The 22,608-nt window shown below is 45.0% G+C and overlaps 1 protein-coding gene across 1 annotated transcript; it reads right to left on the bottom strand.

Annotated features, from left to right (window-relative positions):
* Positions 1-12,602: 12,602 nt before the first annotated feature.
* LOC128719797 (sodium/hydrogen exchanger 9B2) lies at positions 12,603-17,131 on the bottom strand. The gene is made up of 7 exons (XM_053813434.1): positions 17,104-17,131; positions 16,349-16,682; positions 15,269-15,742; positions 13,575-13,750; positions 13,379-13,485; positions 12,982-13,287; positions 12,603-12,902 (listed from the first exon to the last, which is right to left on the bottom strand). Exons 1-7 carry the CDS (start codon positions 17,129-17,131, stop codon positions 12,603-12,605), a joined length of 1,725 nt encoding a protein of 574 aa, XP_053669409.1.
* Between the last annotated feature and the right edge of the window lie 5,477 nt (positions 17,132-22,608).

Here is a 22,608-nt window from a genome sequence, read left to right as displayed (position 1 = left end):
ATCCTCGGGTATGTGTGCACGGTGATTCCGATGAAAAGAGCCCGCTACGGTAGCACGCTTCGATAGTTGTAGAAAATGCAATTTATTCTGCTGCTAGATCGTGTTATAGATTAATTAAAGTTGTGTAAACACACTGAACGATCGTAATCTCAACCGTTCCCAACCTAACCCGCAACCATCGGCGGCAACCGGCAGGTGGTCGGAGAGCCTACCATCCCATGCAGCCTGTCACGCAGAAGTCAACTGGAAAGGTGCATCCGACGACCGACCTGCACTCAGGTGCAGTGAAGAACCGATATACAGGACCCTTGTACCCCCACACAGTCGGCCGGAATGTAGCAAGGGTGAAAATCAGGCGCATGGGTACGAACCCCACCGGCACCGGGTAGGTGAGCCCTACACACCGGGATAAAGAGTGCGAGTGCAAGAGAGTGTGCGAAAGCGAATGCGCTCAGAGCCGGAAATTTATCCACAGCAATAAATTAAAAGTCAATATAAATTATTTGGATTTTTCGCTTCCTCCGTTGCGCCTGCGGGACTCCCAGCTCCCAGTGCCAAAGCCACGTGTGTATTTTTGTGTGCACACAAGCATACTCATGCCGAACGGTAAAAAGTGCCGCAGTTCATACCCAGGATGACTTTATGCACTGTAGAAAGAAAATAGTAATAAAGCACAACCAGTCCGATGAGTTTTCTGAAAAGCGAATCACTCACCATAACGATCGGAAAAGGGATCGGAAAGTGAAGCGGTGGCAATGGGGAAGGCAATGCTTTTCGTCCTAGTTTCCATGCAACTACTGCGTATTCTAGAGCACCTACGGTAGTAATCGGAAGAAAAGCAGGAACATCGGGGAAAAAAAACCTTTCAGCATTCATAAACTTTGCACTGCAATTTTCCACTTTCAATCGTATACAGATTGGATTTGCTGTAATCACAATATTTAGCCAACGTGTGCAATGTTGTGGGAATGTAATCGGGAAATTGTGATGATATTGTTTGCATACTGTAACTTTAAAATTGTATTGCTTTGGCCAAACACTGCAATCAAACCAAACTTAACAGAAAATTTGTCCAGCGTGATAACTGTAGAAGAAAATCTGAATTCGTCGAAAAATTCAAAACAAAAATACCAGGCAATTATTTAATATTCTCAGTATGCTTCTTCTACCTACCATCAAAACATGTCTCAACATTCATTCCACGAACAGGAGGTTTCGACAAGTTTACTACATGCAAATTTGAGACACAAAATTCTTGCAACTGGAGTACATTTTTCATACTAAAGCCACTAAACTAAACGGTGCGTAACAAATTCGGCAACAAATGGCCCATTCTATGGTTAACATGTTTGATCAACTCGTCTTCGGCCAGTTTACTCACTGCTGCGTTCTTCGCTTGCCAGTCCACCGAACCGGACCCCTCCCCCCTCTCCCACTTAACTTATTCCTCTAACTGTTTGTTCAGCAACTTGTCAGTGCCACTAAGAAGCAAACGTTTTCAGTTTGTCAGCAGGAAGAACGGAAATGATGTGCCGAGAGGCGAAATATTCAAATTATTTAAGGGCCAAAACTTTCGATCTGTCGACATGGCGTAAGCCCAACTCATACGGGCGGTTTGTAAGTTGGGGATGCTTGTCAATTATGTAAATTGCCTTAGACGACTTTGGGCAGCGGTTCGGGTAGAATTGCGTATCTTCACTATTGAATGATATGGTGGAGAAATGAGCCAGACTAAAAGCTTGATACCCAAACAAAGCCAGACAGACTTAATCGGCCATAGTGAGAGAGAAGCATTTTATGCTTTTTTTATTGCACGTTTGCTGTGGTTCTCATTTAAATAACGCGTCGGATGCATTTCGTACACACTCCGCGAGGTTTCGGATATTTTCAAAAGTTGTTCCCATTGACTGACTACTCGGTCATGGAAAAGCTTCTTCTGGAGACTTTCTAACCAAAACACAACTTAACCGATTTGGATTGAATTGTTTTCGCTTTAAAATTTTGTTTGGGGCGACCCGGTGGCATGATGGTAGCGGCGCCGATCTTTACACGTCCGGACTGGACCAAAATCCCATTAGGACCAATCTCCGTAGCAAGGACAATCCGGCTACTTCCGGTAAGTAATAAGTAAAATAAGTCGATACGGCCAGATCATTCTAACGATGTCCAACCAGTAGGCAAGTCGTGGGCAAGACAAGATGTATTAACATAATTTGTTGGACCTATATTCAAAGTTAATTTAACTCATGCTAATCTAAATATCGGCGTGTTGGATTTTAAATTCCGTACGATATGAATATTAATTATAAACAAAACTACCCTCTCGATCCGATTGCGTGCACTGTCCAATAATCACTTAAAATATCATCGAATAAATGTATCCAGAACGATTCCTTTCTTACTTATCCGGCGCTACAAGCGCTTCGCGGTCTTGGCCTGCTGCAAGAGTCCTCTAAACTTCTCACGGTCGAGCGCCTTCGTCAGCCAATCCATTATCCCGGCCTTTCTGGACGCATCAATGCCATCGCTCCATCTCAATTTAGGCCTACCACGCCTCCTCTGTCCATGTGGACGATCTAAAAGGACTTTATGGTCTGAGTCGTCAGGTGTCATTTTCATGACGTGATAACCGATATACGTAGGCCATCAGAATCTTTCAGATTCAAACAGTCGAAGTAATACTTCGATAATTATTGCTGATCGTGTAACTTTGAGTATAAATTAACTATAAAATATGGCAATTTTCAAACCCATTGATTAATTACCATTATTCCACCCACGTCAGAGGGTAAAATGATTGTGGAAGATGGTGAAAGTGCACCGTGCATTGTGGCATACACAATCCATTGTATTACAAAACAAAACGACAAAAGTTTCACAACAAATCATCTTCGAAGCGAATCGTTCGAGGATCCCAGGTGTGGCTTTGCTTGCAACATTTCCGGATTAACATATCCCACTTTTCCCTCCTCAGTGTCGATAAAAAAAGGGACAAACCATCAGGTTTTTCCCCTATCGCTCAGAAAGCATCCTTCGGCGCAACCCTCTGGCCCGCTTTCACTTTTATTTCGGGAATCTTGGAAACCCCAGAAAACTCAGCAACCAAACGAACCAGCTACCAAGAAAAGAAATAAAATTCTGAAGAAATAATTTTGCTGAAATGTTACAAATAGCTTTTACCATTTATTCTCCTCCTAGTCCTCTTTGATTCTGGCTCATCCCATGAGAGCTTCGGTTGTCGGTTATGATAACGCGTGTACCGACGGGCGACTATGTATGTCACACCTTTGCGGACGCTTCCTTCCTTTCTGCTGATATCGGAAGGTGATCTCGGAAGCAGTGCGTTCAACTAGATACGATCCCTTGGATGACACTTCCGATCGATCCATCGGTGGGTTCCATCCTTCTTCGGATTTTTTTTTATCCTTCGCTTCGTGTGGAGGAATGGGATTGAAAGTCGCCCGACCATGGTTTGGGTCGGGCTGCTGCGATTCAGAACGACTTCGCAGTGGTAACTGCTTCGAACCGTTTGCACCAAACACATACAACAGAATTGTGTGTTCCAGGTGAAAGATTTATTGAATTTCTTTCTAGTATACTTTTTTCTCATCGCCTTGAAACCGTTAGATTGTGACGACTGTGACGCTTCTGCCCGTGGGTTCGTATGTGTGAGTGTGTGCGTTTTTTTTTATTCTCCCACGACTTCCATTCGTTGTGCAGTGTAATGTTGGTGGATTCCCGCTAGTCTAACCAGCTAGCTGAATACAAGTGCGATGAAAAATGTCCTCCCTATCCGTTCTCGAAGGAATCCTTTCCCGCTTCCGAAAGCTTCCGACTGGTACCGGCACAGTAATTTGAAACGTCGGAGCATCCAATCTGTTAGTGGCCTCCGCGCGACAATAGCTTTGTGAGTCACACGTTGTTCCGTAAGGGCAGCTTACCCTACCCTATGTATCATTGTCAGTCGCGACCGGATGTGAAGGTATCTGGGCGAATGGAATCCGTACAGGAAGCTTCCACTACTCAATGGTGTGATATAATTTTCTGGAATGTAATCGAAACGAGTGAAATAACATTTCACCTTCGCCGTCGAGGGTATCTGCTTCCTGTCGCACCGAAGCGATTGCATTCAAACAAAATTGCACTAAAGGGAATAGGAACTGGCCGAGGTAATAGTATATCACGTTACTTAAAAGGTAATTGTGTAAATTCTATAAAGTCTCAAAAATACACCTCAAATATTGCATGAACGTCTAAACTAAACAGTAAATTATTTATTTGAACGACTGACGATTGTTTCTATAGTAATTGCAAGAGTTACACACTTTTTGACCACTACAAACACCTCACATATCCTGTAGTGTTGCATTTGCTAACGTGTCAAAACCATCAACGCGGCAAAGCGTCCTCCGACATTGTCAATCGGCGACACATAAAAAGAGGCAACGCAACAACGCTGTCCTGCATTAGCCATGCAGATCCCTAACGCCAATCGTCACTCAATGGCGTGCGAAAGTGGTTTACACACCGCGGGAAAAAGGTTGCCACAGATTTATTGAATCCGGATGATAAAAACATCCCGGCACGCTACAGCTCAATGCATATTCTCTTTCTGTGCGACTAAATTATGTTTGCACGCGACATCCTTCCAGCAGCGTTGAGCCTCGTGCCTCATTGCCTTGCTTGCCAGGCGCGTGATTCACGGTTCTCCATTAGCGGGGTTCTTATCGGTACGACAATAAATTCCCATCGCTAAATTATACACCCAAAGCATCATCAACTAATCCCCAGGTGGGCGGCACCAAACAGGAATACCGCATCCGGCCCCGGCAGGCCAAACTGACTCTGGTTTCCGCTGTCTTGCCGGATGCTGCACAGGAACAAATTTGCCTTCTTTGCCTCGCCGAACTAAACGGAACTGCCTGCTTAAACCGTTGAAAAGGGTTTGATTGATCGAGCGTTATCTTTGATTTATCGCCCTGAGCACCGAGCCAAATCCCATCTGCCCATGGATGAGAGCTTATACGTTTCGGTTTCATTTCGATAAGGAAGCATTGCTACCACTTACCAGAGAAAAGTCATTTTTAATCGCATAAGAAATGGGCCGGTAAACTCGAGAACGTTTGGAGATTTAAAACAAAACTACCCAAACAGACATGTCCTGTTCCAGCTTTCATACACATTACAGTGCGATACTATTGTGGAGCAAACATTTGCCAAAGCGTCATAAAAAAGCACTCCGGATTCCGTGCCTAACTGTGACAAAAAATGACCATTTTACTGGGCCTTCCTCGACGTATCCCGTACCGCCATAATCACCATTATCATACGCAATATTACTCATTGGAATGACAAAAGTTTCCTAAGTGAAAAACATTGCCCCAGACATATTTCAACTAGCCCGCACCATAATGCTGCCTGCACCGGAAGATTTCGCCGAAACACCCGTAAGAAGAAGATGTCCGCGAACCCAAAAGGCAACATTCATCGCGAACACGGCCGCACCGCCGCGGGAATGTGGAGCGAATTTATTTTCATTACTGACGCCGAACGCAACTACTGCCAAATTTCAGCCCCCGAAAACAGCTGCTGAGAAGGTGAAAAGATTTCCACCAGCCGTGTATGCCCCCACTGGCACACCAGGGACCCGCTCGTATCGTTCGTGTTTCGTTTTGCGTAGGCGTTTTCTATACCCGAGGGTGTTCCATTCTGCCCACTCTGCCCTTCATGGTTGGTCAGTCGAGTGACGGTACAGTGATAGATATTCCCATTCCCGAGGGTGCCATAGCGGCCAAAACTTTTTTTTGTGCTGCGCCCTGCTCCAATGCGTGTGTGGGTGAGGGGTGCTGGGGGTGAGAGGGGGAGGAGAGAGAGGGAGTGAGGGGGAAAGTTAGTCGTCGAAACCCCCTGGAAGAAGTTACGCCTACGGGGTCGTCGGGCGACAGAGGCTAATGGCAAAACATTCGTTATTATCAATAAAAGTAACGCTCGCACGTGCTGCAGAACCATGTTCGAAATGGACACACGCGACGATTCATAGCCTCCAATTAAATCATACTTTTAGCATGGAATCGAAACTTTACCGCTATCCCTGGAAATTTTACCGCGTCTCCACCCGACGGACTTCAATCCGGAAAATGCACGAAACACATTTGGTCCAAACTTTGGGTGATGGGATTGGATCGGGATTTCACGGATTACATGTCCAATTTGCTGGCGGCCCATGATACCTGCTGACGAACGTCGTAATGCCATTATCGATGTCATGCCCTGCGGAAAATCACTTTCGCTCATCTTAAGACCAGCTCTGCACAGCTATCCCCTCCTCCCGTTCACTTTACGTAGACTAGGTGTCATGCGATAAACTTTCCCTCTAGTGAAAATCTCCTTCCGTTTCCACATTACATCTTCTCCCGGTGGAAATGGTGGGTGCTACAGGAAAACTTTGCTGATAGAGTCGGCAGAGCGCCACTATTTGTTGGCAAACAGGGGCCGGTTGGGTCGGCGTACCCGTACCGTGTATGTTATCGCCCGGAGATGTTCGAATCACGGACTTCCGGGAGTGCTGATGCCGCAAATGCAATTACCTGCACCTACTGTATGTGAGGTTAAGTGAAGATTTCTCGATATACCTTGACCATCGAAGACCTGCGGACTTCAGATACTAACAAATGAATTGATGTTCAACTTTATGAATTCAAACAATATGTTTCATATTGTTATCTTTTCGACAATTATTTCTCATACAAGAAGATGATGAATATTGCAAAATATGTGTACATATTTCACTAAATCATATCCCATAACCCCAACTATGAAACAAATTCCAATACAGTGCGCTGAAGTTTGAGGTAAAAATGAAAACATGATATTGAATCATTCTCCCGGAATATCAGTACGGGATATTACGGTGCCCCCTATAGGCCTATTAAATTGTTGGCTTGAAATGTTATTTCTATTCCCGAAAAAATCGGAAGCTAATTTGAGCAGTCTTGTTAAAACATAGAACATCATCTCAATTACTAAACAATTAAATGTGCCCCAACTAAACACCTCGCAATGAGCTAATAGACTACGCACAAGTTTATTTTATTATTACTGCAATGATTTGTTCTTGCCTGAAACCTTCCATGCGTAAACCGCTATTTTAACTGCAATCCACTCCAAGTAACCAGTTTGCGTCTTTGAGGGGGAGGCCCCTAGTGAGCTAGTGAGTGATGGAGTTATTTATATTTGAGCTCATAGCTCAAATCTCTCCCATTTTCCCTGCCGTCGAATGTCGAACCGTCTTACTCTAACAACGGACTAAAGTTTACCGGACTCCCCTACACAAACCAATAATGGTGCGACCGTTTGCTTACGTGGTCGAGACGGAAGGAGAGCGAATGTGCCGGAATCTTTAGGAACTGGTGCAAAACTTTTCCCATCATCATTATTCCCCTATCTGCCGTTTGCTGGTTAGCTGGCGCAAACTCTCAACGATACTCACCGTCTCAAGCTTTGAGCCGAGCCATGGTCCCTTGGTCCTAAAATGTTCAGTTTTATTTTGATGAGATGAACCGGTTCCTGTCACTATAACTGGCCGGATGTCTGTCTCCAGTGACGAGTCCTGATTTCGAACTAAGCAACAATCAATTCTTTGGAGCAATATTTCCTTCCGAACCCTCTGCCTGCCATTTCTGGCGTTCTCTCACTTGCCCGTGTACCCGTAGCTGGCCATGTCGTGTGGAACCGGGTCGCCATTAGATAAACTATTGAGTATTTTTAAATATCCTGAGTGAAAGCGAAGCATCTACAGGAAAGAGTGTGGCACTGGCGTTATCTTCCTCGCTAAGTTGTTGAAGCAAATGAGGCAAACAGAGATATAATTTTAATGTGTGCACAAATTCTATTCCATAGTTTATATCTGCTTTCTACATCTATCTCTCTCTTACTTCTTGGCGTAACGACCTACTAAATCATGCCTGCCATTTATGGTTTACTAGACCTATTTTAAACACGTAGCCGGATAGTCAGTCCTTACTACGGGGGTTTGGTCCGGTCGGTTCGTCTGAAGACCGGCGCCATGTCACCATGCATAATTTACGTTTAATTTTCTTCAGACTGCAACTTCTTTAAATCCCTTCTTTAAGGAACTTCTAGGCTTTCTCTTATTCTCAATTAGGGCTCGAGAACAAGTGGATCTTGTTGTATTAAGGTGAATATTTTCTATGCGTTTTGCAACACTTCTATACCCCTATAATTACTTATTAGTTTAATATCATGCTGTTATCTCAGCAGTCTTTTCTTTTTTGATCTTTAAATTATTTACTACTTGGCTCTTAGGTGAAACTCTTACAGTCTATGACCGGTTGGCAACCAGCACGCTAGCGCGTATTTCAACATCAATTTTATTGTCGGTGCTGACTTTTGACCCAAGAGAGGTGAAATTTTGGACGACTTCGAAAGAGCGTTCACCTATTGGTACGTCACTCCTGCGTAAGTTAGGATGTGTTAGCAGGGCCACCGGTGGTGCCACCATCAACTTGGGTTTTGCCTCGTTAATCTCCAACCCGAGGTGTTCTGCCGCTTGCTCAATCTTTTTGTAAGCATCTGGCTCTCCTACGTAGAGCCGTAAACCAATGACCAATGACGCCTATGTCTTCAGGATCTGGAGTGACTTCTAGAAGATGATCCCCGAAGTTTCCATCTCCGAGTCGCGGATGACCCTCTTTAGCTAGGCTAGGTAGTTAGGTTGAAGAGTAGACAAACTAGCTCATCTTTTTGGCACAGACCCTTGGTGGTAGCAAAGGGCCCTAAGAGTTTTCCATCCACCATGACCTAACATGTGACGTTGACTATTGTCATTCGTTTTAGTTTAGCAACTATGATAGGCTTAGAAATTTAATTAATCGTAATAAGACATGCAATAGAGACTACTAGACAAATAAAAGATTTTAAATCAATTTATTTGAATGTGAATTCTAATTTAGCAATCTTAATCAACGATCAGATCTATTTTTCTATTTTTTCTATTCTATTTTTTATATAGATCTATTTTTTAAGGCACCTAATTTTAAGCACTTATAAATTATATCCAATACAGCACTAAATGATCACAATTCAATTTTTGATTACATAATTCTGGCAATTTCAAATCGGGGTGGGGAAAGTTGGCGATGATTCTTCAATTTTCAATTTGTGCGCATAGTTTTCGATTGAAGATAACCTTAGCTACGTTTACAGATAGACGTTTACGGTTGGACTCACCTTCACACGGAACCACAGTACCATTGTCCAGTTAGGGTTGAAGTTCGGTTTGAGCGGATTCCGTGATCAAAATCACGTCCCTTTGGTGGATACCCCACACGTTTGTCCAAGGCATAGTCCAACATTGTATCAGGGTCGGACTGCGGTTGGTCCGTTCACACGTCCCAGTGCAGGTGGTTTCCGGTGTGTTCAAAATGACCGTTTCTGTTCTATGCACGTGCGTTCCCAGAAACAGTCCAAATTCTTCTTCTCTCCCTCTCTCAGATCCGCTGCACCATCTGAAACCCTGTTTCGTATCGTACTCAACATTCAACATTCCCTTAGCTTATGCCGCGCGTCTTGTCCCTCAGGCACCCATCTACCCGTTAGTGCCCCTTTTGGGAAGGATATGAGATGCGAAGGTACAACACGACACGGGCGTGTTTCTTTTGCCACTTTAAGAACCTGCTGACATCGTTATGCATATTCACCAACGGCGAATACCACCAGTGACCGTAGAAATCCTAAATGATGACCATCGTCCCCACCGTGGTGGCCACCACACGAAACCCACAAACTGAATCCCGTATGTCGGATCAGTTCTAACCCGTACGGAGAAGTCCCATATGCTGCAAGACACAACATTACCATCCGCCGGTGTCGTCTGACCACCACAAGCGATGCGCCCGCCCTCGGTGCCAGGTTATGAGTCCCGATCATTGGCCGAGGAAACACGGGGCTGCGCTGCGAGAATGGGAAAACTTGTTCTCGCATATCCGCAAATTGGATTTGGTTCAAAAGTTTATGTGTCTGGGATTTGTTTCTCTCATTGTACACTCGGTGGTCGGGTTGCAGGCACCATTTGCGTGCCTTCACTGAGTTATGTCCAGCATGGCGTAGAACGGCAAAGACGGTGATGGACCTGGTGAGAATGCCTGGAACGGACCGAGTGCTGGTGGTGGGAAACTGACACAAACGCTCGGAGAATTTCTTTTTATCTATGGTTTTTTTTTCACCCTTTTCACTCCCTCAGGTGCTGGGGTTTCGGTTTCGGTGGTACCAAATAAACTGTTGTTATTTATCATCCCTTGACCGTGTCTAGAGTACTTTAAGCAGTACCATTCTCTTTTCGGATCGCTTTTAACCATCTGCTTGGGACGATTTGTATGCTTATCTCCTTACCCGATAAAATGAAACTAAGCGGTTCGCACTCTGTAACATTAGGTGCATGCTTATCAGATCATATATAGCAATAAACTTTATCTCGTCTACTCTATTGGCACGTGTGCTTTACCACAATCAAATGCATGCTTTAAACCATGTCGCTCACCATAGTTTAACACACAGCTTTTTTTGTTGCTAGCACACCCAATAATACGCCTTTTGCTTTGTAACAATGAATAAAAGATTCACTGTTTAAAAACACACACTACTTCTAATATGCGTATTCAAAAACATGCATTAAACATTTAACATTATGGATCTCATTATGATGTAGGCTTAGTGATCCAATTCAATCTACCCACTTACAACTATTCCATTAAATATGTTGCAACAGAACACTGTATGCGCAAGAGGAGTTAAAAAAACCGAAAATGTTTTTCTGCAATATTCATTGAAGTAGAGTTTCATTGAGCTTGAAATAGTGCGCTTTACAATAAAATGCTTTTGCTTTGTATACTAATATGGATGATGAAAACAAATTAATATTCATCCCCATTGCACAGAATCGTTGAGTGGATGCATGCATGCAGCTGAGTTCCTACAATCACGATCCAAAGCAAACAATTCATTTACATTCGATCACGAAGCACAAACATCAACATTACAATATAATAATTATTTATGCAACTAGATTCAATCAGATCGATACACATCATGCTACCAATAGGAACTTTAAAAAATCTCTCTAAAAACCAGCTTTCGTGAATTAAAGGTCATCAGCTAAATAAATGCTGATAAAACTCTACTACTGGTAAACTGGTCCTGTCATGTGGAACTGACACCTAAAGACAACCTACACTACCTAATGACCTCTAAACTTTAATGTTACTTAGAAGGAACATACATAGCCAACCTTTTTTGCTGTAGTCAAAATCCACATGCCATTACATCCATGATCCATCGAACAGAAGATACTTTTAAGGTATTGTATTTCTTTTACTCCAACCCTATTTCTATTTACTGGAAAAAGCTTTTTATGTTGTCAACAGAGCTTAAGGCATGACTTTGAAACATGTGTACAATCACTGGCGTTTTTAATAAGTTTTCAAAAAAACACCATTACCAGTTTGGCGAATTGTGCATTTTCTAAACTTTTTTAAACATCACAAGCAACAATCAAGCAAGAAAATATGGAACCAAACACGGAACGGTTTAACGATTTGCCATGTTTCGAAAAGTTTGCAATGCTCAAAGAACACTTTTTTCTTGGCTCTGCTAGTTTTCAGCGTGGAGTTAAGAGCATAGCATAAAATGAATCCCGTCCAAACGGTTCAACAATTTTATAACCGTTGGCGAAAAACCGACGAAATGTGAGTGTCTGCGTCGTGAGTTTGTTGGCGCAATCTTAAAGCAGGCCGATTGAACAAGTTGTCCCCGGGGTTAGATGGAAACCCATGCGACCACCGAAAAAAGTCTCTCCCCACAAAAAAAAAACCAAACCGAACGCGAGAAGATGATGGAAGCAGGGGAAACTTTGCTTCAAAACTTTTCCAAAGGTCCATAACGGCGTGGCGCAAACGCAAGCCGATTGTGGTAAGTTAAGCTCTGATTTGCCTGCGGAAACCCAACGGCTATCATCCGCATGAGTGCAACCGTCGCCAGTGACGGTGTGACGGTTGGAAAACTTACCACAGCTAAGCGGTTCCGCTCATTCAAAAACTTACCTACTCGGCTCCCAACTCACAGTCGCAGGAATTTTCACATTGATTTATAGTTTTATAGTTTGCAGCAAGAAAAATTCAAATCATTTTCGCTGCGGTAAGAAATTATACATTCCACTTGGCTGTGAGCGTTTTATTGCTTTCCTATAGATCTTGGCAAGAAGGATACACACTGCAGACCGAACTATACCAACCGTATTATCCGTATTATGTCAACAATACCATTTTTATTTAAATATTATTTTAAATCGTTTTATTGGTTCGTGGGTTTCAGTGACAGAATTGATATATAACGTGAGGATTCGATTTATATAAGTTACATCCATTAAGAAGAAAATGTGACGTACAACTAAACATGTTGCCCAGTTCTAACGATCCGTATCTGATACGATTGTAAGTCTCCTTTACATTAATTAAAGTACCAAGTTTCAAGTAAGTATACACACATTAAGTACTTTCTCCGTGCTTCCTTGTTGCTTATTTTCAAGATCAACTGTATTGATCCGTCCGCTCATCCGTTGATCGTTTCAACCAGCGCGGAGCCAATTTGATCATCAGCAACGCACCAAGCGGGGCAGTCAGAATAATTGCTAACACCGTTACGATCAGTACGGTTTGTGCCCGCGCGTACTCATCCGTTGCATTTAGACTACGAGCAAGATCCATAGCGGCCGGTCCCAACGCAGCTTGCACGGTAGCCTTGGGAAGACCAGACAGCGTGACGTACGCCTTTTCCTTCCAATTTAGCTCGCTGCCCATCGTAGAAAGATAGGAAAAAACCAATCGCAGCTGTAACGTAACATAAAAATGTCAGTAATGATCGAATGCAGATTCAGTGAAAGCATAATATCGCCGCAATTATAGTTACCAACACCGCCGCCAGCAGCGTAATCACTCCGTACAGGACCGTTTCGCCCTCTAGTACCGAAAAATTCACCTCTTTCCCGATCAACGAAAAGGACACCGGCTTCAGAAATTTCCACAGTAGATCCAAATACATGCTCACCTCGTTGCACTCAGTCGGGGGCCGTTTGCGCCAACCCGTACCTGCAACAAACGCCGTCACGATGCAACCGAGCGCACCTGCCGAAGGGTAACCCACCTTTTTGCTTCCCACCACCGACAACGTGCCAGCCAGGGCAGCCATTGTGAACCGCAACCCGTTAGTATATTTCTGCGGAAGCGAAATGGAGCGGATGTGCGAGTGAGTGTAATTAAAATTTTAACATCAAGCGATGTGTCATGACAGACCGCTGACTGCTTACCGCGTGATAAGAGGGCACGTACAGCAGCGCAAGACCGCACAGACTCCCGTAGACGAGCCCAATTACGATGCCGATCGGTCCCTGCAGGATCTGACTGGTGAGATCACCTGGGAAGAAGTGTGCGAACAAGGCGCACCCACACCTACGGTTAGTGAACGGGGACCTCCGATTCAACTGCAAACGGGTAACCGCTTACCGGTGGAAAATATCACACCCAGAATGACGCCGAACAGGAAAATTGCCAGAACATCATTACAGCTTGTCATGGCGATGATTAATGTGTGAATTCCTTTATTCAGGCCGAGTCGTTCTTCCTTCAGTCGGAGCAGCACGGTAACGACGACGTTCGGCGAGATGGCTGTTTCGACCAAGCTGCAACGTGCATAGGATGGTAGGGAAAATTTTAAATTTCAGCACAGTTTTATCACTACGCGCTCCCTTTTTTATGTTTTCTCCGTCTGTTGTCGTCCCATCCACGCTGGGAGGTTATCATCTTGCGCTCTAGAATGCACTTCCCTACCGGATGAATCGTTTTTCACTCAATTCTCGAGAGGATTTGCAACCATAGCATGCAACAGCCGTACCGCTGGGAAGGTCACACACAAAATTGCACTAACCTCTGGATGGGTGGGGTTCACTAGTGTAAACCCATTAAAAAACACGATGATGATTCGGTGGCCTAAGATGGTTGGCCCTAGCACCAAAGGAAACCACTCTATCAAAGGACTCGAATAGAAGGGATTTATTCCGCCACTCAAATCGTCGTACCAACCAAAAAAAAAAACACGCCACAAAGTGGGAAGAAAAAGTGACGAAAAGACAATGCTTCGAGGGTGGCAAGAAGAAAGAAGAAAATTCTGCAATACTGCATCGGGATGCTGCAAATGACGGCTTCCATTCAGGCCGCTGGGGTTTATTCTTCCTTTCTGCTCTTTCATCGAGTGGAATGAAATTGATTTTCATCAACCACGCGGACGCACCTACTAACACACACACACGGACACCCATCCGTGCACAGATTTATGCCCGGGAATTGGGCTTGGCGTTGATCCAACGCTTGAGGGACGAGCAGGGGAAACGATAACGCAGGGGAAGCAATTGCAGCAATCCATTTAGGGCCCGCTCGCAATGGCGTAATAATGAACCGTAACCATGGGTTGGTTTTTTTTTCGTTCGTTCATTTTCCCGTTAAAGATTTTCTATTTTGCCCGCCCCTCGTCCTTTTATCCCCTAAACCGCTGTATCCGAACCGATCCATTTCGTCCGTTTACCCTTCAAAAACGCGTTATGTTCTTGAGTGATTTTTTGTTGTTGTGTGTTGTAATGCATTACTTTCACCTCGGCCTTCCTGGACCTGGGATGCGGGGGGAATGAAAATGTTTCACGAATCCTTTAGCACACCGAGAACCATTTCCATGGGTTAGAAAATTCTTTTCTTGCCATCGCTACCCTGTGCAGTGGGCGCTCAGTTTGTTCCTGCACCATTTTCTTCTTCTCCGCTGGACGGGTGTGAGCCTCATGGTAGCGGACCTTCAATGATGCCGGGTCGCTTCCGGCGGAATGGATGAAATGGAACACTAAAGCTTGGCGTGACGTAATCTGAGCGTGGGACCAAGCGCCCCCAGCGGAACCAGGATAAGAGGTACCGTACACTTTCGAAGAAGGACCATTGTGGGAAGTTCTTTTATGTGGCTTTTAGTGCATTGCAACTTCCATTAGCCGGTGGCATTGTACATCCGCACCTAACTCCGCCACATTGCGTTGCCCATTCGTCCTCCGGGATAGGTGGCACGTTTAAAACCAAATTAAAGGATTTAATTCCCACCTCCCGGTCGCTGACACGTTTGTAACAACAAGCAAAACAACAACACCGGCCGGCTAACAACTTACCCGAGCAAAACACCCCAAAACCACGGTAAATCGAGGAGGTAATGTGAAAGCACCGCGACGGCCACAACCTCTGCCACGGTCGGCACCAGTGTAAGCTGCATGATGAAGCGAAACAGACTCCGTAAGGCGGTGTAGTCCAGCCCCAAACCGGCCAGCAGCATTATGTTGACGAGCGCCATCTCGCGCAGAAACACCTCGACCCGCTCGTACCCGGTAAAGTCGGCCCAGCCCACGTTGGCGTACAGTACGCCCCAAAACAGCATACCGAGCATGTCCGGTAGTCCGGTTAGCGAAACGAGAATGCCGCAGGCCTCCGCACCGACGAACAGAAACACGAGTCGCATCAGGCCGCCGGCAGGATGGGACAGTTCGGTCGGCAGGATGGCGTACGCTACGGCCCACAGAAGCCCAAATACGATCAACAATGCCAACGGTTGCGACGTGATGGGCCAGTTACGCTCCAACGCTGGGTACCTGAGGAAAGATGGATGGAAGAAAACCGACGGTAAGTGTGCAATACAACACGCTCGATTTCATCTAAACAATTTCATTTGCTGGCGGGAACACGCGTTTCCAACTTTAGCCAAGCATTAACCAAAAATTGCGCTCCGTCGAAATGTCTTACACTGTGCTGTTATTACATTCACTATTCTTTGCATTTCGTATACTAAGCAAGGGCTACTAAATAAAATTCATAATTTTGTCTTGGTGCATAAAACTACTACGCAGTTTATCGTTTGTTAATTCCATTAAATCAGCAACCAGCCTGCACCAGCCTGCAACAGCCCATGCCCACCAAATGCCGAGTTTTGTAGGTCGCAAATAATAAGCGATATTCAATACCATCAAATGTTCTAATAGATATGTTAAACACTCCTGCCCCTACTTTAGTACTATTTACAGTACACATTAGATATTTAGAACATGTTTAGTCCACCTAATTGGCACGGTTACCTGTCCGTTTGCGTCACATCTAAATCAAACCCTATCATATGTTCGCAGTTCTTTCTCCGGGCTCTCTTGCCAATATCGCTACAAATAGACACGATCGTTTATCACAACAAAATTATCATGATATACTTGCGAACTATCGTTGGAATCGTTGTCGCTTCATGGTCATTCGGACTGACAGGGCGCGTGTACAGCTGCGGCATTCCATTCCCTCCACCATCTCCGGATACTGCTCTCACCGGATGCCATTCGCTTTCGCTAGCGCTGGTTAGAGGTAGTGCACCGTCGTTGCTCGCTGTGTTCAAGATCTGTTGTTTACTTAATGCCATGGCCAAGTCAATCGAAGGAATCACTACCGATGATGCACTATTATTCAGACCTACGGCTGCCGCCACCGATCCACCGTCCTTGCGCGGTGCGCGCGTATCTTCCACGGTGCCTTCCTCCACGGATGTAATGTAAACTGAATGTGTATGGAGAACAAAGATGCAATGAGCGATTAGAGCGGTAGCCATTCGTCACGTTCGCGTTCGGATGCACGTTCACAGTTTGACCCAAAACGGTGCTTCAATTAAAACTACACATTACATTTTCCCTCCATTGTGTCAAAGATACACCGCGGATTGCTGCCACACACTGCACGCGCCTGTCTGGCACTGGTATTACCGTGGACAGAGCGAACCCATAGGGCGAATGCTTGTCGGGCTACTGATCATCATTGCCAGACGCTCGTGTGCGCGCGTCGTGACCGTCTCCCAAACCACACGGTTGGCGTTATCAATTATGACTGATTAATTGTGAGACGACAGACAGCTCTATCGCCATCGCAGCCGGGGTTTGTTTTGTAGCATCTTGCTCAAACTAGTCTCCAAAGCCGTACTTACTTCTCGGTGGAGTCAATGGATGCGGCATCGAATAATCTTCAAGTTGACGCTCCACAATCTTGTGCTCCCGTTGACAACCGATCTAGAGGCACAATCGCATGAAGACAAACTGTGTTTGGGAGTCACTACGCACACGCACACCGAGTTTGCTCGCATAATCCTCTGAAACCGAGCCGAGGACGGCCATGCAGAAAGAAGCGGTCACATATCGGGTGACTTCCTTTTATACGAACTGGTCTCATCGGGGTGTTATGGGACCATTTAATTACTTTTATCTTTTTATCTACTGTTTACTACACGATGCATTGCGCCGACAGTAGTATCCAAAACCTCACATTCTCTGGATGGTACCGATTCGTAAAAATGTCCTATAGATGCTCTGGTTTGGCTAGCAGCATAGATATCGTCTCGTTTACAACCTTCGGCTTTGTTGTCTGCAAACATTTGGATTATCTTAAAGCAATGGAACGAAACAGACAATATTTAAGTACAGCCGTGTACGGAACCAATTGCTATACGATGAATGTAAATGATACTTCTTGTTAGTCTCTTCCAGTGAATTAGGCAATGTTTGATTGAAAAATGGTGAAAAGTCTGAGAATTGTATCATTCCTTTGCAGCACCCAATCTAATCGGATCAGGCAGATGAATGTATGTAGTGTTACTGGAGAAAGTAATACAGCACCGATCAATAAGCGTAGAATGCGAATGCACTACATCATTCTCCCGCCAGACATGGTACCCAATTACACAAATGCAGTGGGTAATTTGCTTGCAACTTGCAGTAAAACTGAACGCCTTCGGAAAACCTACTACCCATCGATGGTTTGCATACTTATTTACCGGAGCATAAGGGAAGAGCTATGTCGAGAACAGTGAAAAGAACCGAAGCCCAACGGCAGCTGATGAATGAACCTGCCCAATCTTTGGGACGAATTATTGCTAGCGCTGTCCGCATGCGTTGGATCCATTCTAATCGTCTTATAGAATTTGGTGATGTTACACATAACAAAACAACCTGTCCGAACTTAAAAGCTACACATCCCGGAGATGCTTTTCAGTGGAGCGCAGCAGGGTGCGAGACGTGTGCCAGGACAGTTTTGAAGTGCTTTCACTCCTCACCCACACGATGGTGGTCAACCGAACCAAAAGGTGTGTGGTCAGCGTAGAGATAGGTGAACTAACCGAGGACAAGTTTTACCTGGGCCCACAACGCCAGCTTTAATGCATGTATGCAGGACGAATGCATACACGTATGAATCGAAGCAAAATGAATGGAAACGGCTGGGAAAATAATGACGGAATGAAAGAGACACAGGTTCACGTGTTCCACCTTGCAAACACCTACCGAGCTGCAGTATTCTATGGCCAGAGCCTACATATATGCAAACGTGATACCGGAACCAACCTCAGGGAAACCCGGAAATTTGCGCTCCTTCCGGTAGCCCTCGTACGGATGTATGTGTTTGTATGCCTGTCGATCCTCAATGATGATGATGATGATGCCGATGATAATGGTGGCATGGTGGAAGGAAAATGGGAAGGTCTGCTCCGTGCAGTCGTTAGAAGTATAGGGTGCGGTTGGACAAACTGGAGATAGTTTTACCATAGAGTTTGTGTTTTTGGAATATTTTGGGTACTTTTATTCCTTCTGCTAAGTTCCTGCCATTGCCGTCCGGAGCTGCTGTCTGGTTGTTTCTGCTGCATCAATTTCCAGCTTTTGCATTTCCGTTTTCGTACACATACATGTCCCCTCGCTCCAATCTGGCCACCGCCACCTGCGCGCCGCCTGTTCCGGTTGCCCGTCCTTTCGATTTGAATGATGCATAAAATTGCTGTGCAGGAACTTCCTCCACAGTTCTGCTCCGAACCGGACGTGTGTACAATTTCAACACAAAATATGAGGAGCTTTGATCCGGTTCTTATTAAGTTTGTATGAATGGAAATACTTATGTTCGACCAAACCGTTCCGATGCTTTTCACCGGTGCGGAAATCAGTCCGCAGGCATGAATCGATAGAGATTGCACACCACCGTACATACAAAAACACAAACACACGCACACAACGGCTTCAGGTTTGGTTTTTGGGAGGGATTTTGGAAAACTTTTCGTCCACCGGGTTTCTTCCCCCTTCCGCACCTGCGTCACCAACATCACAAATCCGGCCCGGAATAGAGGGGTTCCGCACGCAAACGTTTTCAAAACTTGCCGCTGCACAGTACAAGCAACAACTGTGCAACTGGCACGGTCCACACACCATTCTATCTTTGCTCTTCTCGCTACATGACGTACTGAGATACTTCTAGCCGCTAGCAAACGTTGGGGGTATTGAAGAACGTGGATAGTTTGGTTTTATCATATTTATGACGGGAAATTCATACAGTCAATTTGATTCTCGAGAAGAATTCCAAGTGTGTTTCATGCGATTACGACGATTATCTTCACCGGACATCCCCGGGTATGCCGCCAAACACCCGAATACATCCGAATGTTCCGAGAGAGATGGCCATCGAATTTGTCGGATTGATTGGATTTCAATTATAGTTCCGGTTATGCCGAGCAAGAACATCCCACTTTCCACGGTACATGTTCATTCGTATCCGTCTCCCTTCTTAAGAAACTACGGATGACTTCTTGTTTTGATAATATTATCGAATGGCTCACGGAACCTCTCTTTTAGCCAGCGGGTGTTACACATGCACCGTAAGTCCATCAATTTCCGTCCAATGGAAGTGAGCGCAAAACTTTCACAATTTGCACCGAAACTTTTGCCCACAGCGCCACACACGTGGGTACTCTGGCTTCTCTAGAGGAATGCTGGTTCGCTGGGGATCGACTCATCGACAAAATTGATATCGAGCATCAGAGGTTTTGAAATTACACCGATATTGATTTTATATGGTTAACACTCGGTTTACAGGACCCGTTTGTGGAATTCGTAGGGAAAAACGTAACATTTTCCTTAGCGTTTTTAGGTCGTAAGTTTATCATTGCATGTAGAGGGTTTTTTACAAACAATTTTTAATTTATTTTGTTGTAGAAAATTTTAACTTTACTTATGGTATACCTAACTCTACGGAAACCGTCAACTTGTCCCATGAAATGGGTCGTGGTTACATAAGCAATAATTGAAATTTACCTTGTGCATTAAATTACTTCTACACTCTATGGCAATGAAAAAATCTCAAATATAACCCACGATGCTCCTTGAGAATCTTGATAAGCGACGGAAATGGTACAAACAAATAGAAATGGGATTCAATGATGCAAACGCACAAGGAAACAACATCAACCAACACGGAGTAATATATCGCAGAAGAGGCAACGAATTTTATTACTGCACCTTTGCACCGAGCTGGATTTTGACCACCCGAAACGAACTTTGTCAGCTTCGTCGAACGGTGAGGTGAACGCTTCCCGTCATGAGTAAAGCAGGCAACCGTAACACCGGCGAGCGAAAGCTAATGAATTGAACATGTGGCACCATGTACCACAGGCACCTACTACCAAGCCGGCCGCAGAATGTACAGCGTAGAACGGTGCGGAGGTCAACCATTAGGCGAAAAGTTTTGAAATGTAGGCAACTGCACTACCCATGTAAACTTCCACCCGAGAACTGTCCTCCCAACAGCTCTGTTCTTCGACCCGAAACTCCACCAACACCTCTGGTCTTCAAACCCTTTTCCCCTCACCCAGACACTCCACACTTACGCTAGCGCAGCAAAGATTGGACTTTCAACAGTTCGTACCGTTTTGAGATCGGCATGAGCCAAAAAAATCAAACACACACACACACATAGGAATTCTGCGTGTGTCTGTGCAACCCCTTCGAGCTAGAACCGTACCGAAGGAGGTAACAGAACATTCCATAAAATTAATTTTAATTATCACAACGAGTGTCGTCGTTTTGGCGAAACATTTTTATGCTTTTCCGACACCGGCCATGGTTGTGCCCACACAGCCATTTCACCTTTACTCTTTTCGGCGGTACGTTTTGCCTTTCCGCTCTGCCACCATTTTTTACAGCAAATTTTCCTACTACAATCCCGTGCCTAGGGACACGATCACCGACAGTGCAGCGCCGCGGACGTGGGCCACAATCAGTTTGCCGGTATTAGAATGGTACACCCACTGTGCTGGTGATACCGATAGTGGCCAACGCAAGTTAGCGACACATCGTTTCTCGGTTTCTTCCGGTTGCACGGGATGGCCCAGGCAACCAACGGCAACGGCAACCGGGGCTGGTAAGAAACCGTCGAATGGAAGACGGTGTCACATTAAAAGTGATAAATTTACACGGAAAACTTCATGTGCCCCGGCATACCATATCGGTCCGTGGTCTGCCATCCCCCGAAACAGGAAAGGCATGCACTGAAAATGGATGTGTAAAGCGCGAGCGACGAAGTTTTCCCTTTAAATTTGCCAAATTTTCTCCATTACCTTCATTTCGGGGCTGTGTAGTTTCTCACTGCTTCGTGCAAGGCACCGGAGGAAGCTATAAATTTCCTGGCTTGCACGTGCATGCCATGGCGACGGTGTCGCTCTCCGGCTGGCAATTCGGTTGCAGCGGTATTAATTACCGGCTAGTGAAAGGCCATCGGGCAATTCTTGCGCTGCCACTTGACCTACCGTCTTATCGATCAGCCAGTCAAGACGATCGACTGACAATTCTGTACATTTCGTCCCCTTTTTACCAGGCACCAGTGATTGAGCTCAGTAAAAGGTGCTAATGATTGCCATCCCGTGCTTTCTACATTTTTTTTTCTTTATCACGATCCTTCAATCATAACAATTTATAACGTTAATTTTGTCTCAGGGATCGTAACGCACCGCACGAAACATGGTACCAGTGATGCTGCTACGGGCAAATAAATTGGATTACGAAAGGGACGGTGCGGTTACTACTGTAATGGAGCCAATATGTACTCCCGATCGAATCTCGCTCTGTCCCTTCGTTAGACCATCCGTAACGCAAAACGTGACACGCTTCGCACGCAAGCATAGAAATCGTTTAGAGTTGTCGTTTCACTGCGTCGATTTTAGGCATGATTTCATCTCCGTTTTTCCACCTAGTGTGTGCGAATGACCTAGAGAGAGAGCGAGAGAGCAACAGTGAGTTACCGGAAAAAGGTACTAAAAATCAACACTACATACATCATAAATGGGTTAATAGACCCTTTACGCCCGGGATAGCGTAAAACAACCCTCTATCAATCGATCAATGGACGAGACCGTAGCTGACCGAACTGTATGAAAATGAAAAAAAAAAAAAGAAACGAATAGCACTACAACCCGTCCGGCTCGTGAAGTTTAACGTCGAAATCGTAAAATGGAACGGAAATTATGTTTTACCCGGTTTTTCCCCTAGCATGCGAAAGGGTGTATAGAAAATAAATAATGCACTTGAAGCGTACGTCCGGTTAGGAAACGACACACAAACAAACAAACGAAGTAAAAAAAAAAGGATGATCACGTACTTCTAATGCGTCACTATGATGTCCATGG

The sequence above is a fragment of the Anopheles marshallii genome, chromosome 2 (genome assembly GCF_943734725.1).
Source record: "Anopheles marshallii chromosome 2, idAnoMarsDA_429_01, whole genome shotgun sequence".
Taxonomy (NCBI): Eukaryota; Metazoa; Arthropoda; class Insecta; order Diptera; family Culicidae; genus Anopheles; species Anopheles marshallii.
The sequence above is the reverse complement of the archived record's forward strand: the minus strand, read 5'-3'. Positions and strand labels throughout refer to the sequence as shown.